Here is a 17,138-nt window from a genome sequence, read left to right as displayed (position 1 = left end):
GATTCTCCAGCATCTGCAGTTCCTATTATCTCTTCTTGCTAAGTATGATGGACACAATGTAAATTGAACAGCCATTTTTAAGCTGCATATTGTTTTGATATATTCAAACAGAAAAATGTAATATTTTTTACTCATCTGCATCCAAATTACAGATTGATTCCTGAAAAAACATGGAAGCGGAAAATTACAAAATGGAACACCAACAGAGCATGACATCAAACCGATGTAAATTTTAGTAATGTTGTTGAACTTGTCACCACAAGAAGATCATTATTACTGTTAAACTTAGTGATTTCCCTGTTTGTCTAAAAAATCTGTTGTCTCTCAATCAAGCTGAGACAAAATAAATTGCATTTTAGAAAATTGATAACAAACTTTTATCTAGTATTAAAGAAAAATAAACACTTGTTGAAATTGTCATCATAATAATTCAGATAATCTTTTGAAACTGTTGGAGCTTTACAACAGAGAGGGGAGAAGTGCACTGTCTTTCTTTAGTTTCGCAATTCCATGGATCGCAACATAAATTTAATTATTTTACCGAGTTCCCAATATGGCTAGTCGTATACTTTATAATATAGACTAACAAGATCCATTAACTGTGTTTCCGAAATAGCGCAAAATTATTGGTTTACAAAAAGTAGAACTTATTCAATGAAGATACAATGCTGGTTGATGCAAACAACTTTTAGTAAGGAAATATAAATGTCTCATATAAATCAAATCACATAGACAAAAATGCACATATAAGGCAGAGGTTCACATTGAGAAAAAACACTTTTGGCCAAGAATTGTTTGTTCTTGAAGGAAACAAAGATTCAGATGGCTGCCATTCTGGTTCTGGCACATGTAGGCAGGTTAAGTGGACGTATGGCAGTTGTCTCTGGGGTCTCACTAGATGCAAAGATGCTTTTGAAACACATAATTAAGAAGTCTTGCAGTCGCTCTACAACAGCACAATCAGATTTCCCACTTGTGTCACATCAAAGGTTCTGCAGAAATAGGAGAAATGAGCCAATATATTATTAATTTATAATAATTTCTTACAGACATTAATATAATATAAATAAACATATGATATGGACTTATTGGGAGATCATTTCAACTTTGGTAGGATCGGAAGCTGGCAGTAACAGAAGGGCCACCCATTAAACACGTACACTCCCATGAATTTAAAAAACCTGGCTGTGCGCCTAACAGTCTGCCAAACCATCAAAAATTCATCCATTCAAAGCCGGTACAAAGATACCAGGTTGTACATGAACTTGCCATAATAATTTACCAGTTCAGGAAAATGACCTAAGCTCCTGGACAGACACATGGGGGCCAGGACACCTTTGATTACCCTGACCCTATCAGGATGTCACCTAGGTAAATGGCAACATGATGTAGACCTTGCAAAATATTCTCCATCGGGTGCTGAAAATTTGAACAGGCTGATGATACCCAAATGGCAGTCTTGCAGAAGCCCTTCTGGGAATCCTGATCTAAACGCAGTTTCAAGTAAGCGTGGCTAATGTCCAACTTTGTGAAGGACAGTTCCCCTACCAGCTTTGAGTATAAATCTTTTATCTGAGGTTTACCATTTGTTTAAAACCCCCACAAAGGCTATCTGACCCATCGGGCTTCAAAATCAGTACAACTGGCGCTGCCCCTTCTGCAAATTGGACTGGCTTGATGATTCCTTCACTTTCCAGACTTCTTATCACTGCCTTGACTTTTACCAGGAAGGCAAATGGCACTGGATGGGCCTTAAAGAATCATGGAATGGCTTCCTAGTCAATATGCAAGGTTGGCTGCTTTGATAGTGCCTCGACCCTCCTGGAAGACTTTCGGGTATTTAATTAGGACTTCACTCAGGCAGCCATGTTCTAACTGAAAAATTTTGAGCCAATCGAGGTGGATCTCTGCAACCAATTTTACCCCATTAAACTTGGGCCTGAGCCTTTTACTACAATCACTGGTAACTGAACCAGCTGCTTTTCATAAGAGACCAGAACAGACATTGTACCCTAAACCTGTAATGGTTCCCTAGAGTCCAGTGTGAACTTTATTAAAAACTGGTTCTGCGACCACTCATATGGCCGCGTCAGTATCAACCTCCTTTAGAACCAGATGACCGTTTAACCAGAAGTTTATCTTGATTGGTTCTGATTTTGATGTTGCTGAGCAATTTAACTGTTCCAAACCAGACATAGGTGAACTTTCCAGGGAATGAACCCTTCTGGATGTCGACCTATGAGATATGTCACCTAATTTAGGTCTAATAGGACTCTTTTGCTGTTTCAAGTCCACATACTAGCAACAACTATAATGGCTTGCCGGCCAGAATCCTGGAGAAAACTTTAACTGTTTGGCTGAGGCTTGGCTTGTTTGAGGTTTTGCTGTGGGCTGACCTTGAGTCCCTCTGATCAGGATATGTCCTGAATGAGGCTTTGCAATTGCCTGCATTCAAGCTCAGTCGAACTGGCAAAGGTGTCCACTTCGATCAGAATACTTTGCAACCCGTGTGCTCCACTTGCTGCATTTTCCAATGATAAGCCAATTGTAAGGCCTGTTTGAAGTTCAGTCGGGCTTCAGCTAGCAGGCATTTTTGCATTGTTACATCATTAAACCTGCATACCAGACAGTCTTTAAGCATCTCATTAAGGATTAAACCAAATTTACAGGCTTCTGCCAGTCATCATAACCTAGTCAGAAACCCTCATATGGATTCCCCTGGTTCTCGAACTGCCATGTGAAAGTGAAGTGTCTCAGAATTAAAAGAGTCTTGGGATCATAATATACTTTAACTATATACATCAGGCTTTAGTATCTGGTGCCTCAGGGAAAGTTAGGCTCTTAAGGAGAGAAAAAGCTGCAGCTTCACATGCTGCCAGGAGAATTACTCGTTGTTTTTCATCTGCACCAATGTCATTTGCCTGGAAAAAATAACTCAATCTTTCCACATACTCGACCCAGTGCTCGACGGCAGGGTCGAATGAGTTAAACTCCCCAAACAAGCACATGATAGAAGAAATGCTTACCCCAACTCAAAGACCACGATTGTGAGTGAATTTCTTCAGAATTGTGCTTTACTCTCATTGCCACTGAAATAACTCTACAGAAGCCAGTATCACATCACCAAATCATCCCTTGTTTAAACATGAACAATCCTTGACTATAATACTGCCTCGTACAGAGTCAAGTACAGAGTGTCCATACTTCTGACAACTCAACCTTTTTATGTAAGCTGGGACTCCCTGATTGGACCAGATTAACCGTCCCAATCAGAGAACTCATTCTGAGGTCCAGCTGTCTGACCTTGTTACAATCACTACAGTACCAAAATACCTTGCACTTTCCTACATAAAACTCCATCTGACAAGTTTTTGCCCACTCACTCGACCTGTCTATACTCCCTTACAGGAATATTTGAGCAGTTTTGGGCCCCTTATCTAAGGAAGGATATGCCAATATTGCCACGTTGGTTCTGGAAGTTGTGGGAATGGGGTCTTTAATCCTTGTGAGTGATTGAAGACCCCATTCCCACAACATGCAGAACCAACTTGGTTTACAAGATACCATGCAATGACTGCCACAAACATTACACTGGACATACGGGAAGGAAACGAGCCATCAGAATACATGAACATCAACTAGCAGCAAAATGGTATGACGAACTCTCTTTAATATCAGTACACTCAGACAATGAAGGCCACCAGTTTAATGGGGACAAGGTAACCATAGGAGCCCAAGCCAAACATAGACACGCACGGGGATTCCTGGAGGCATGGTTCTCCACCCATAATGCAATCAACACACATATAGTTTTGGATCCCATATACAAACCATACAGATCAAAACCGGAAATGACACTACTCACGATAACAGACCACACAGTATAAATTCCAAGCAGAGTAGGATAACATCGCTTCATCGGAGGCTCCACTGATGATGTCACCTAGCATGGTGACAAAACGTCTGAACAAGAACAAGCCAGCTCAGCGAGCAAGTCAACAACCTCACCCACAACCCAAGCTGCAGATCTTTGCCAAAACTTTAAGCTCAAGAATGCTGTAGAAGCCAAGTCATTGAATGTATTTAAGACAAAGACAAGTAGGTTCTTGAATGGTAAGAGGATCAAGGGTTATGGGGAGAACACTGGAGAGTGGGGTTAGAAACATATCAGCCATGATTTAAATGGCCGAGCAGACTCAGTGGGCCAAATGACTTAACTTCTGCTCCTGCCTCTTATTGTCTTATGTCCTCATCACAGCATGCCTTCCCACTTATTTTTGTTTAGTTAGCAAATTGGATGCATTACACACTGCCCCCTCCTCCATGTCATTAATATTGATAGTAACTAATTGAGGCCCTAAGACTGACCCTTGTGCCATCTAATTACACCTTTCCATCCTGAAAAATTCGCATTGATCCCTACTCTCTTTCTTCTATTTGGGATTTATTATCATTAATACTGCATATATGTGCCAAAATGCAGTAAATTAAAAATGATTATGATTTCAAAGTTACTGCAAAGCATGATTCACATACAATTGTTTTAGGCATATTGATTACTTTTCACATATTAGTTTAACGTACATGAAGCTTTTGGCATCTTATTTCAATGCTCTTGACCTAGAACTTTATTTGTATCAAGAATTTATATAAGAATTCATATTAGAAAATTGTGCAGGGACAATTCTTGGCTTTTCACGAATTACTGGCGTTTTTTTTTCACTCACCAATCACTACTTATTCTCGGGTCACTGGTTTCAATTGGAGCATTGGGTGCTCCATTTTTTCCCTCTAGTTTTCTTCCCTCTTTCATAAGGGTGCTGACTCATGTTAAGGTACAGTTTGACTAGAGCGAACTGTCACAGAATCATAGAATTATGCATCACAGAAATAAATTATTCAACCCATCATGCCTGTGACAGTTGTTTGAAAAAGCTTTTCAATTATGTCATCTATTTCCGGCATTCTGTGAGAATGTACAACTTCAGTCTACACTCATTTCCAAGGGTGCTACAATTGACTGTTTCAAAGTGTTCGTAAATTTCAATTCTGCACAGCAATAAGGGAAGGTTCATTGCAAGATTTTCAGTAAGTCACTCAGGATAATTTGGGTGTCATTAAGAGGAGTTCAGAGGTTAGAGGAAGTCAGTGTGTATGTGAGAAGGAGAGAGAAGTGTACGTTCATTGTCAGGAGTGTTGTAGTTAGCTGTATTGCTTGGAAGGCAGCTGAACTTCCCAGATTCTGTGTAGGGGACTCATTAAGGTGTCAAGCAGTTGAATAGCTCTATGCTATTCAAACTTGAGGAGAGATTCTAGGATTTAGTAGGCAACCAAGTATTGGAGTGAAGTATTGTTGAATGGTGGAACAGGCTCAGGGAACATCATGGTCTACCTGTTCTCCTATTTCATACGTTCACATGGAGTCGAGGCTCAGAAGTGATCCCTGGGGTGCCTGAAAAGGTGGGAACGTTACTGGCTATGTGCTGGGGAAGCTGTGAGAGATTTGGAAGAACTCTGTGATCATTATTACTTCAGTGCAGCTGAGAGGATGAGTTTAAAAAAATCTCAAGGAATATTTGTTTGATGCAATTGAAAAAGATTGAAGCTCAGGGAAAAACCACAGAATCAGGGCTAGCTGTCCAAGAAGAGCTGTGGTTCTACTTGTGAGTGAGTCCAGGAGAACGTAGACCCAGGAAAGGAGGGTGCTCAATCACAATGGGTGCAGTCATTTAGAAAGTTCATGACAAAATGGCACCTGAAAGGAAGCTTCAAGGGAAAATCAGCAAAAATGAAGAATTGTAATCCTTGTGAAGTGTAATGAAATTGAATGACTCACCATATCATTAATATCGGAGGGAATCGCTGAGATATCTGTGGGATCTGCCTTGATCGCAGTTTCTGTTTGATATGTAGTGTTTAATTACAGTAGTTAACTCATATTTACATGTTAATTCAGGATGTTAGAGATAGATTGCACATGCATTGTAGATTGTATTGCGGTTCTAATGCGTAGTAAACATGAAGTAGAATCTTTTCAGAGATAGTAGGAACTGCAGATGCTGGAGAATCTGAGATAACAAGGTGTAGAGCTGGATGAACACAGCAGGCCAGGCAGCATCAGAGGAGCAGGAAGGCTGACGTTTCGGGCCTAGACCTTTCTTCAGAAATGGGGGAGGGGAAGGGGGTTCTGAATTAAATAGGGAGAGAGGGGGAGGTGGATAGAAGATGGATAGAGGAGAAGATAGGTGGAGAGGAGACAGACAGGTCAAAGAGGCAGGGATGGAGCCAGTAAAGGTGAGTGTAGGTGGGAAGGTAGGGAGGGGATAGGTCAGTCCAGGGAGGACGGACAGGTCAAGGGGGCGGGATTAGGTTAGTAGGTAGGAGATGGGGGTGGGGCTTGAGGTGGGAGGAGGGGATAGGTGGGAGGAAGGACAGGTTAGGTAGGCGGGGATGAGCTGGGCTGGTTTTGGGATGCGGTCGGGAGAGGGGAGATTTTGAAGGTTATGAAATCCACATTGATACCATTAGGCTGCAGGGTTCCCAAGCGGAATATGAGTTGCTGTTCCTGCAACCTTTGGGTAGCATCGTTGTGGCACTGCAGGAGGCCCAGGATGGACATGTCGTCTGCAGAATGGGAGGGGGAGTTGAAATGGTTTGCGACTGGGAGGTGCAGTTGTTTAGTGCGAACCGAGCGCGGGTGTTCTGCAAAGCGGTCCCCAAGCCTCCGCTTGGTTTCCCCGATGTAGAGGAGGCCACAACGGGAACAGCGGATACAGTATACCACATTAGCAGATGTGCAGATGAACATCTGCTTGATGTGGAAAGTCTTCTTGGGACCTGGGATGGGGGTGAGGGGGGTGGTGTAGGGGCAGGTGTAGCACTTCCTGTGGTTGCAGGGAAAAGTGCTGGGTGAGGTGGGGCTGGAGGGGAGTCTGGAGCGGACAAGGGAGTCACAGAGAGAGTGGTCCCTCCGGAAAGCAGATAAAGGTGGGGAGGAAAAAAATGTCTTTGGTGGTGGGGTCGGATTGCAGATGGCGGAAGTAGAATCTTCTGGCTTTATTTTCCTAACAAGGCCCCTGGATCTCACCTTGTTTAAATTAAAAGTTATGGGTATGTAATGAGATTGTAACATAATTTTGGCAGTCTGTTCTGGAATCATAACAGTGTGTAACTCATTGCCCCCATATTGTTGCATGAACTTTATGAGTATCTCAGGATCAAATAGGATTATACAATCTTTAGATTGTTCACAGAAGAGGTCCTCATCTTCATCGTCACTATTAGGCTGTTCTTCATCATTATCTTTGCTCTAAATGTAGGCTTCCACCTGTACTTTTAACTTCTGAATTTATTTCTTATTCAGCTGTTTTTGCTGTTCCTCCTCTCTCCATTTTATCACTATCTCCCTGTCCTTTTTCTTATATGACAAATTCCATAATTCTCAATAAGTTACATCAGAGTTATTCAGTTTTCTCTGTCTCAATCCGTGTTTTCTTTGTTGTTGTTGAGTAGTTGAGTATGAAAGTAACTATTTCCTGAAGTACATTCAAATGTTGTGGTTAACTACTTTATGTTCTGCCTGAACAGTACCTCATTTTCCGCCTGGGGATCTTGCAACCTTCCAGTCTTAATATCGAGTTCAAAACTTTAGGGCTTGAGCTCTCCCATGTCCTTACCCCAATCCCTACAACCAGGCTTTATTATCACATAGTCTGCTATTACACACCACCCATTGTTAGCCACTAACAGTGCACATTCACAGCTATTCACCCTCATGGTCAGATCGTTATTCACTCCTTTGTCTAACTACTCTTCTCTCCCTTTGGGCTGTATCCCCACCTATCGTTTACACCTTACCCCTCCCTACACCCTATCTTGTGCATATAAACTGACATTTTCCTAGTTACCATCAGTTCTGAGGAAGGGTTACTCGACCCAAAACGTTAATTCTGTTTTCATTCCACAGACGCTGCCAGACCTGCTGAGCTTTTCCAGCAATTTCTACATTTGTTTATGATTTACAGCATCCGTAGTTCTTTCAGTTCCTTTTTTTAAATCCTTATCAACCTAATGGTCATTTCCCTATGTGTCATCAGACTTTCTATCCTCAAAAAGTCCATCTTTCCAATGTTCCTTTATTATTGTTACCCATTTGAGACTTCAAGGCATTTTATGACAACTGTGTTATGCTTAGCCCATTTTCTTTGGATTCAGCCCTTTGTCGAGATGATCGGCCACTCAATTTCACTTCTGACAATACTTATAAGTGTTGTGGACTGTATGTATACATGTAACCTGTGAGATGTGGCCACGAGCAGAATTGGTGAGGCTGTGAAGGTGGGGCGAAGTATATGAATATTAGGTATTGTCCTGATTTATAGACTATTAGTGGTTGAGTGAGGAACTGCAGGGATTTGAGCAGTGGCTATGGCTAATGTTGAAAGTTGTAGGATATGGCTTGAGAAGATGTAAAGGCTGAACTTGATCATCCAAGTTAGGTCATTAACTTTCAGCACGGCATTCAAGTAGGCAGGACGTAGGTAAAAGCATAAGAAGTTAGGAATAGGATAAATCCATTAAACCCCATAAACCTATTCTAACATTAAATAATACTGTGGTTCAACTTCACTGACCTTCACAATCCTTGCCTCCTTCACAGATCAAAAATATGTCTAATTCAGCCTTGAATATATTCAATGGCCCAGCTTCCACTGCTATCTCATGTAAAGAATACCTTTTAATAATTCTCCACCAATATTTTCCTCTCCAGAGAAGTGGCTCGGAGGGCAAATAATCCAGCTGGTTTTTGCTGAAGGGACCCTTGCTCCTACCTTAGAAATAAAGTTCTGTGTGGGATGGCCCATAGTCACATTTGTTTTCATTGTTGATCAATTTTCCAATCAAGTTGTTTGGAGATGTTGTTACACATTGCTGGAGCAGGTGGGACGTGAACTGGGGTCTCTCAGTTCAGGGGTAGGGAATTTTAATTTTCATCTGAAGAAGGGTCCCTGGACCCAAAACGTTAACTCTTCTTTCTCTGCACAAATGCTGCCAGACCTGCTGAATTTCTCCAGCAATTTCTGTTTTTGTTCCAGATTCCAGCAACTGCAGTTTTTCATTTTATTAATGTGGTGATCAGAAGCAGGGGTAAGGGGTAGAGGAGTGATTGCTGAATGCCAAACTCCTCCCTTGCCTTTGACCCCCTGAACATCTGTCCCACACAATTCTCACCCGTCGATTCTCCCCCGAATAAGTCACTGCCTTTTTCACTGTTCCAGGACTCCAGTGTTGCTATGCAGGCAGCAGGCTTAGCCTCCAAAGCGATGCTGCTGCGAAAAGTGGCTGCTAGCCTCTGATTGGCTGGCAGCTTCAAGCAGGACATCTTTGTCACTGGAAGTAGTGTACCAAAAGGCCTGCCAGGTGACCATTTAAGTGCTTGATAGGCACTGGATCAAACAGGCTTTCTCATTGGTGGTTATGTGCATATCTCACTCATAATAATGTCTGTCTGCACACTTTAACTGTAAAATGGAAATCCCTGCCTGTATCTTTGTTTTAAATGGGAGACCTTTTATCCTAAAAGTGTCCCCCTTAATTCTAGATTCCCCACAGGAGTAAACATCCTCTTAGCGTCTACCTGTAAATCCTGCTCAGAATTTTTTCTGTTGTCACTTCTCATCTTTATAAATTCCAGTTACATGAATGTTCAACCTTTTTTTATAAAATGTACTCTTCACCAGCAATTTCAATATTTGTTTCAGGTTTCCAGAATCTGCCGTTCTTTGTTTAATTTTTCTGTTTGACATATATGCTGTTGTTCTACTGCACAACGACACTACTTCATGTAAAAATCAATTCTTGATCTTTAAGTAGATTCTCACAGTGTTCCACCATTATCTTATTAACCCATTCATATCCAATACATCAAATCGAGGGAATGATTTTCTAGACTGAACACATTGTCAGTTCTAAACATGTTTGTTCCTGACTTGGTTAATGTAATGGCATTCTACTCCACTTGTTCATAAAACTTCTAAATATTTGTTGAATGAATAGTTTCATGTCATCATACATGGCATAGTCAACAACATCTTTTAGCTCTCAAATAACATCCAGTAAATTATTACATTTAATGACTAACAAATGTGATTTATTATATGTCCGCCTGTCCTTTGCTAATGATAGATTTATAGGCATTTATTAACATAAAAACCATGAACTAGATGTAGGTTTAGTGTACATTCTTATTGCTAAATAAGGACTGATTATTTTGTTTTGACAGGAGCACAGATAAACAAGAACATTTAAGTCGCACGTCATACAAAATCTTTGCTTCAAAACATATATGGATAAAAATGATTTTCGCACCTAGAATAGTTATTTTTTGACCTTTTGTGGTGTCAAGATCACACTTGAGTATTTTTCTATACAACAAAAGGCACTTGGTGGGATTCTCCGTGTGTTAATGTAATTGTTTTCAAGATGCAGTGTTCGAATATTTGAATCACCTTGATCGTTCATTGTGCAGATGGATTCCGGTGGAACATTCCTAGTTTAAAAAAAAATTGTATTAGAGTATTATTTTAAAAATCTCCTTTAGTTCAATCAACATTTGAATATGCAGCTCATTTTTTGGATTTAAATTATCTTGTGATCAGGTGTGAGTTGGTTTGGGATTCTGGGCTTGACTTTTCAGAAAGCGTAACAGATCGTTCCAAATATATGGCAAGTCCTATCCAAAATACCTACATATACATTTCTGAATCTTGATTGCTATTACATGCAGGAATATATTGTAAAGATATATTAACATAGATGCTTTAACATGACAGAAGGGAAAAAGGAGGTGGAGGTGCAGTTTTGAAATCCAATAACACCACATTTCTCCAAAGTGACCAAAATAGCTTCACATATATCGACTGCTTTGAGGCAGCGCCATGTCTATATGCTTGTTCAACACTGCATTTTCATGAATGTGCCTCTGAAGGAAGCTATAGACATTTATGCCACATCACTACATCATGGCAATTTTTTCATGCTGTCAATTTATGTATCTATTTGTTAAAGTACTTAGCAACATGCATAGATGTGTTCAGCTTCCCCGATGCCATAAATGCCCTAATGCATATTGGGATTGTTTTCGTGAGAGTTCAGACGAATGAGGGGGGGATCTCATAGACCCTTATAAAATTCTAACAGCACTGGACAGGGTAGATGCAGGGAGGATGTTCCCAATGGTGGGTGTGTCCAGAACCAGGAGTCACAGTCTGAGAATTCGGGGTAGACCATTTAGGACGGAGATAAGGCGACATTTCTTCACCCACAGAGTGGTGAGCCTGTGGCATTGATTACCACAGGAAGTAGTTGATGCCAAAACATTGAATGTATTCAAGAGGCATCTAGAAACTTGGGGCAAATGGGATCAAAGGTTATGGGGAGAATGCAGGATTAGGCTATTGAGTTGGACAATCAGCCATGGTCATGAAGAATGCCAGAGCAGGCTTGAAGGGCCAAATGACCTCCTCCTTGTCCTTTCTTCTGTGTTTCTACGTTTCTGTAATGTTGCAAGGAATGCAATCCAGGCCCAGTTGTCATTGATGTTTTTCTCAGTTTCCGTGAGAAAGTTACCTTTGATGAATTACCCTGATGCTTCTACTTCCTGCATATTTCTGATGTTTTGATACTGAAAACAATAAATGTTGGAGATCACAGCAGGTCAGACAGCATCCATGGAAAGACAGCAAATTAACGTTTTGAATCTAGATGACTCTTCATCAGAGCTGAAGTGAAGTGTGGAGGGGACAACAGCTATGGTATAGTTGATGGGGGGAGCAGGGAAAGAGGCAGAGATGGGGTGTAGAATACTGGTGGAGAAAAGATTGTTGATAGTCCAGATTAAGTGATCGGAGTGTGAGAATGGCAGAACAACGGTGTGTCTAACTGTAGACTTGAAAGAGAAGACAGTCCCATTAGAGTGGGAGGAGGGGAGAGAGGGCACAGTGACAAAGAATGTAACAAGTAAAGCTAAAAGAAAGGGAACAAATGCGAGTTGAAAATTTGAAGGTTCAATTTTTTAAGTCCAGAAGGCTGTAAAGTGCCTAGTCTGAAGATGAGATGTTGTTTCTCCAGTTTGCGCTGTGATTCACTGGAGCATTGCAGCATGCTGAGGACAGAAAAGTGGGCATGCAAGCAGGACGCTGTGTTGAAATGACCAGCGATGGGAAGGTCGGGGTCATGCTTGTACACAGACCGGAGGTGTTCTGCAAAGCAGTCACCCAGTCTGCGTTTGGTTTCTCCAATGTAGAGTAGGCAACATTGGGTGCAGGGAACACAATACACAAGGTTGGAGGAGGTATAGGTGAAATGCTGCTTCACCTGGAAAGACTGTTTGAGTCTTTGGATGGTAAATGTATAGATGATATATTTATTACAATTGAAACTACAGATGCATGTAGGAATTTTTCTTAAGCACCTGGTTGCAACACAACCCGTGCTGATATTCACCTTTGAAATGGAACAGACTAAAGAGCTCCATTTTGTCAATGTGCTGTTTGAGAAATCTGAAAATGAGTTCTCTACTTTAGGCATGCTGAAACGTACCTTTACGGGTATACATGTTGGATTCCCACAGCTCTATAAGACTGGCTGAGCCAGTTATCTTGTAAATTGGCATCCAAACCATTAGCTCACCATGCAAACTCAGACCAAAATGGGGCACATCAAAGCTATCCTGTAGGATAATGACTATCCCAATCACATCATTGTTCACTGTATTATATTTACTCATGAATGGGCTTAAAGCCACCACTTTTGGGTCTGAGGAAATATAAAAAAACTTGGCAGATGGAATATGATGTGAGAAACTGTGAGATTATGCATTTTGGCAGAAGAAATAGGGTTGTAGAATATTATTTAAGTTGAGAAAGACTGCTAAAAGCAATGGAACAAAGGGTCTTGGGAGTCATCATCCATGAATCACAGAAGACGAGCATCAAAATTCAGCAGGAAATAGGGAAGGCAAATGGAATGTTGGCCTTTATTTTAAAGGGAATGAAATATAAAAATAAGGAATTTTTGCTAAAATTGTACTAGGCAGTAGTCAGATCACAGCTGGAATACTGTGAACAATTTTGTGCTATAAAGTTTTGGAGTAGATTTGTAGCTCGGGTTGTGGGTGTTCAGGTTGGTTGGCTCGCTGAGCTGGTTTGTTGTTCTGCAGACGTTTCATTACCGTGCTGGGTAACATTCTCAGTGCAGCCTCCGATGAAGCGTCGGTGTGTTTTCCCACCTGGTTTTTAAACTCTGGAGTCCGTTGAGCTGGATTGCCTCACTTCTGGTTTTCCTTCGTCGTGGAGTATATATGGGGTCGAGTTCTGTGTGTTTATTAATAGCATACTTCATGGAGTGCTAGGCTTCTAGGAATTCCCGTGCCTGTCTCTGCTTAGCTTGTCCCAGGATTTTGGTGTTGTCCCAGTCGAATTGGTGGTTCTCCTTGTCCATGTCGATTGAGATGAGTGAGTATTGGTCATGTCTTTTTGTAGCCAGTTGGTGTTCGTGTATCCTTGTTGTTAGTTTCCTTCCTGTTTGTCTGATGTAGTGTTTCTCACAGTCTCTGCAGAGTATCTTGTAGATGACATTGGTCCTGTCCACGGCGGGGAGTGGGTCTTTAGTTCGGGTGAGCAGTTGTCGTAGGGTTGATGTGGGCTTGTGTGCCACTCTGATGCCCAGCGGTCGTAGGAGTCTTGTGGTTAGTTCCGATGTGTTCCTGATGTAGGGTAGTGTGATGAGTGTGTCGGGACGGGTAGTATCTTCCTGATGTTGTTCATGTAGGCATCTTCTGACGCAGTTTTTTGAATATCCATTATCCTTGAAAACCTGGAAGAGGTATTCTTCTTCCTCTTGGCGTAGTTCTGTGTTGCTGCAGTGCGTTGTTGCCCATTAGTGTTCGCACGCAGCTTCGTTTGTGTGTGTGGAGATGGTTACTGTTGAAGTTCAGTACCTGGTCCGTGTGTGTGGCTTTTCTGTGTACTTTCGTTTGAAGTTCCCCATTTGTCTTGCGCTGTACCGTGACGTCCAGGAATGGGAGCTGTTTGTTCTTTTCCTCCTCTCTGGTGAATTTTATCCCGGTGAGGGTGTTGTTTATAAGTTTGTTTGTCTCCAGACTCATAGCAGAGGTAGTGATGCAAAGACTAGAAAGGATGGCCCTTCCGCTAATTTAACCAAAACTATGGATACGCTACGTGGATGACACCTTTGTCATCATTAAACGGACCAAACTAGAGGAGACACACAAACTTAAAAACAACACCCTCACCGGGATAAAATTCACCAGAGAGGAGGAGAACAAACAGCTCCCATTCCTGGACGTCACGGTAGAGCGCAAGACAAATGGGGAACTCCAAACGAAAGTACACAGAAAAGCCACACACACGGACCAGGTACTGAACTTCAACAGTAACCATCCCAGCACACACAAACGAAGCTGCATGTGAGCACTATTTGAACGGGCAGCAACACAGAACTACGCCAAAAGGAAGAAGAATACCTCTTCCAGGTTTTCAAGGATAATAGATATCCAAAAAACTGCATCAGAAGATGCCTACACGAACAACATCAGGAAGATACTACACGCCCTGACACACTCATCACACTACCCTACATCAGGAGCACATCGGAACTAACCACAAGACTCCTACGACCACTGAGCATCAGAGTAGCACACAAGCCCACATCAACCTTACGACAACTGCTCACCCGAACTAAAGACCCACTCCCCGCCGTGGACAGGACCAATGTCAGCTACAAGATCCCCTGCAGAGACTGTGAGAAACACTACATCGGACAAACAGGAAGGAAACTAACAACAAGGGTACACGAACACCAACTGGCTACAAAAAGACACGACCAATACTCACTCATCTCAATCGACATGGACAAGGAGAACCACCAATTCGACTGGGACAACACCAAAATCCTGGGACAAGCTAAGCAGAGACAGGCACGGGAATTCCTAGAAGCCTGGCACTCCATGAAGTATGCTATTAATAAACACATAGAACTCGACCCCATATACACTCCACTACGGAGGAAAACCCGAAGTGAGGCAATCCAGCTCAACAGACTCCAGAGTTTGAAAACCAGGTGGAAAATCACACAGACGCTTCATCGGAGGCTGCACTGAGAATGTTACCCATCATGGTAAAGAAACGTCTGCAAAACAACAAACCAGCTCAGCAAGCCAACCAACCTCAATTTTGTGCTAATTAACTGGGGAAAGATTTACTGGCATTGGAGGCAGTCCAGAGAAGGTTCACCAGGCTGATACCAAGTATGAAGGGACTGTTCTATGAGGAGTGGTTAAGTGAATTGATCTTGTACTCAGAAGAATGAGAGATGACCTTACTGGAACATAAAAGATTCTTAGGGGACTTAACAGGATAGATGCAGAAAGGTGGGAGAGTCAGGATCAGAGGGCATAATCTCAGAATAAAGAGTTACATATTTAAGACAGGGAGGTGAGAGGCATTTCTTCTGTAAGTGTAGCCTCACAGTCTGAGTGGCCTGTTGAAGCTGGGTCCTCAAGTATATTCAAGTATAAACAGATTTTTAATCAGTAAATGAATCAAGGGTAATGGGGCAAAAACAGGGAAGTGGATTTGAGGATTTTCAGATCAATCATGATCTTATTGAATGGCCTGCTTGTGCTCTTGTGTCTTATAGTGTTAAGTGCAAGGTCAAAAGTTTGGACCACAAGAATCTCTCTCTTTCGCAATACTCAATTAATTTGAACAGCCATAATCGTTCTTGTAAAGGCAAACGTGGCAGACATTTTGGCCAGAGTAAGATCCTGAAAGCAGCACTGATGTGAATAACAAATAAGTGAGTCCATTTTTGTTGATGTTGGTTGAGGAAGGGTTATTTGTCAGCACACAGAACATTAACCTCCTCTTCGAAAAGTACCATAGGATCTTTAAAATCCGCATCAATGGCCTGACTATTCAGTGACTTGCTTGATGCTCCACCCTTCCAACTGCTGTTTGGTATTTGCTGGATTACATGGTCAGTTCCTGGCATAAGACTTAAACTGCAACCTTCTGACTGAGATATATTTTTCATTATCTACATTTTAGTCTACCCGAGAAAAACAGACTTGTTACCAATAGTATCTTGAACATTTTTCCATTACCTGATTAAGTTATCATTGAGTCTCAGAAAGTGAAGTGCCTTCATTTCAGCAATTCCAGTAGGAATTTTTTTCAACATATTGTGATCCAAATACAGTTCTCTCATAGTATTGTAGGTGCCAAAGAAAGAAACTGGGTCAATTCCATTGCTGGTTAATTTGTTGAAAGATAGGTACAAAATTTCTAATCCTGGTTCCATGTGAGCAAACACAAAGCCTGGAATTTGCTCAATCTGGTTATGAACAAGTATAAGATAAAGCAGACCTTTGGGTAGTAATGATGGAACATGAATTATCTTGTTGTGTGAGAGGTCCAGATATTCTAGGTTCCTAGATGATAAACAGGAATTTTTTATAGACATTAAATACAATTTGTGAAACATTACACCCTTCTACAAAATATAGAAAATTATAACTTAGTCAAATCAAAAACTAAATTAGCACGTGCTGATCATAGATGAATCATCTTTCACTGTGTCAATAAGAAAGGTATGTTGGCGTTTATATAGAATTAATATGATTTATTGATTTTATTTCAGATGAATGTGTCACTTATTTTACTTGGTTTTAAAAAGAATTACAAGTTCATAATTGAATATTAACTATAATCAGTTAAGTTCTCTAGATTTGACAAATAGAAACTGTTAACGTATAGTATGCACGTTTTGACTTCAGTCAATGGTTGCAAATATTTAATTATTATCAAATTACTCACTTGAGTTTTATCCAAGCGAATGGTGCTATCCTGGTTTCATCAAGCTTGTTATTCCTGAGAACCATCACGTTCAAATTGGTAGTCCTATTCAAACTAACTTCTGATATTTCTTCAATTTCATTGTCTTCAAGGTAAAGTTCCTGTTTTTAATTTTAAAAATCACTTGATACTATGTAAGGTCTATTTGCATAGTGCATCAATGGTACTCATTTATATATTAAAAAGAACTAAAGAATTTTG

The 17,138-nt window shown here is 41.1% G+C and overlaps 1 protein-coding gene across 1 annotated transcript in view; it reads right to left on the bottom strand.

Annotated features, from left to right (window-relative positions):
- Positions 1-408: 408 nt before the first annotated feature.
- ecm2 (extracellular matrix protein 2, female organ and adipocyte specific) overlaps positions 409-17,138 on the bottom strand; it is a 50,211-nt gene continuing 33,481 nt past the window's right edge. The window contains exons 8-11 of the mRNA XM_048606710.1: positions 16,899-17,038; positions 16,187-16,513; positions 10,369-10,549; positions 409-992 (exon numbers count right to left, since the gene is read on the bottom strand). Of these exons, the coding sequence (XP_048462667.1) occupies positions 10,378-10,549; positions 16,187-16,513; positions 16,899-17,038 (639 nt within the window). The 3' untranslated portion in view covers positions 409-992; positions 10,369-10,377. The remainder of the gene's footprint in view (positions 993-10,368; positions 10,550-16,186; positions 16,514-16,898; positions 17,039-17,138) is intronic.

The sequence above is a fragment of the Rhincodon typus genome, chromosome 16, assembly GCF_021869965.1.
Source record: "Rhincodon typus isolate 14 chromosome 16, sRhiTyp1.1, whole genome shotgun sequence".
In the NCBI taxonomy this organism is placed as follows: domain Eukaryota; kingdom Metazoa; phylum Chordata; class Chondrichthyes; order Orectolobiformes; family Rhincodontidae; genus Rhincodon; species Rhincodon typus.
This window is presented reverse-complemented; position numbering and strand designations above follow the sequence as displayed.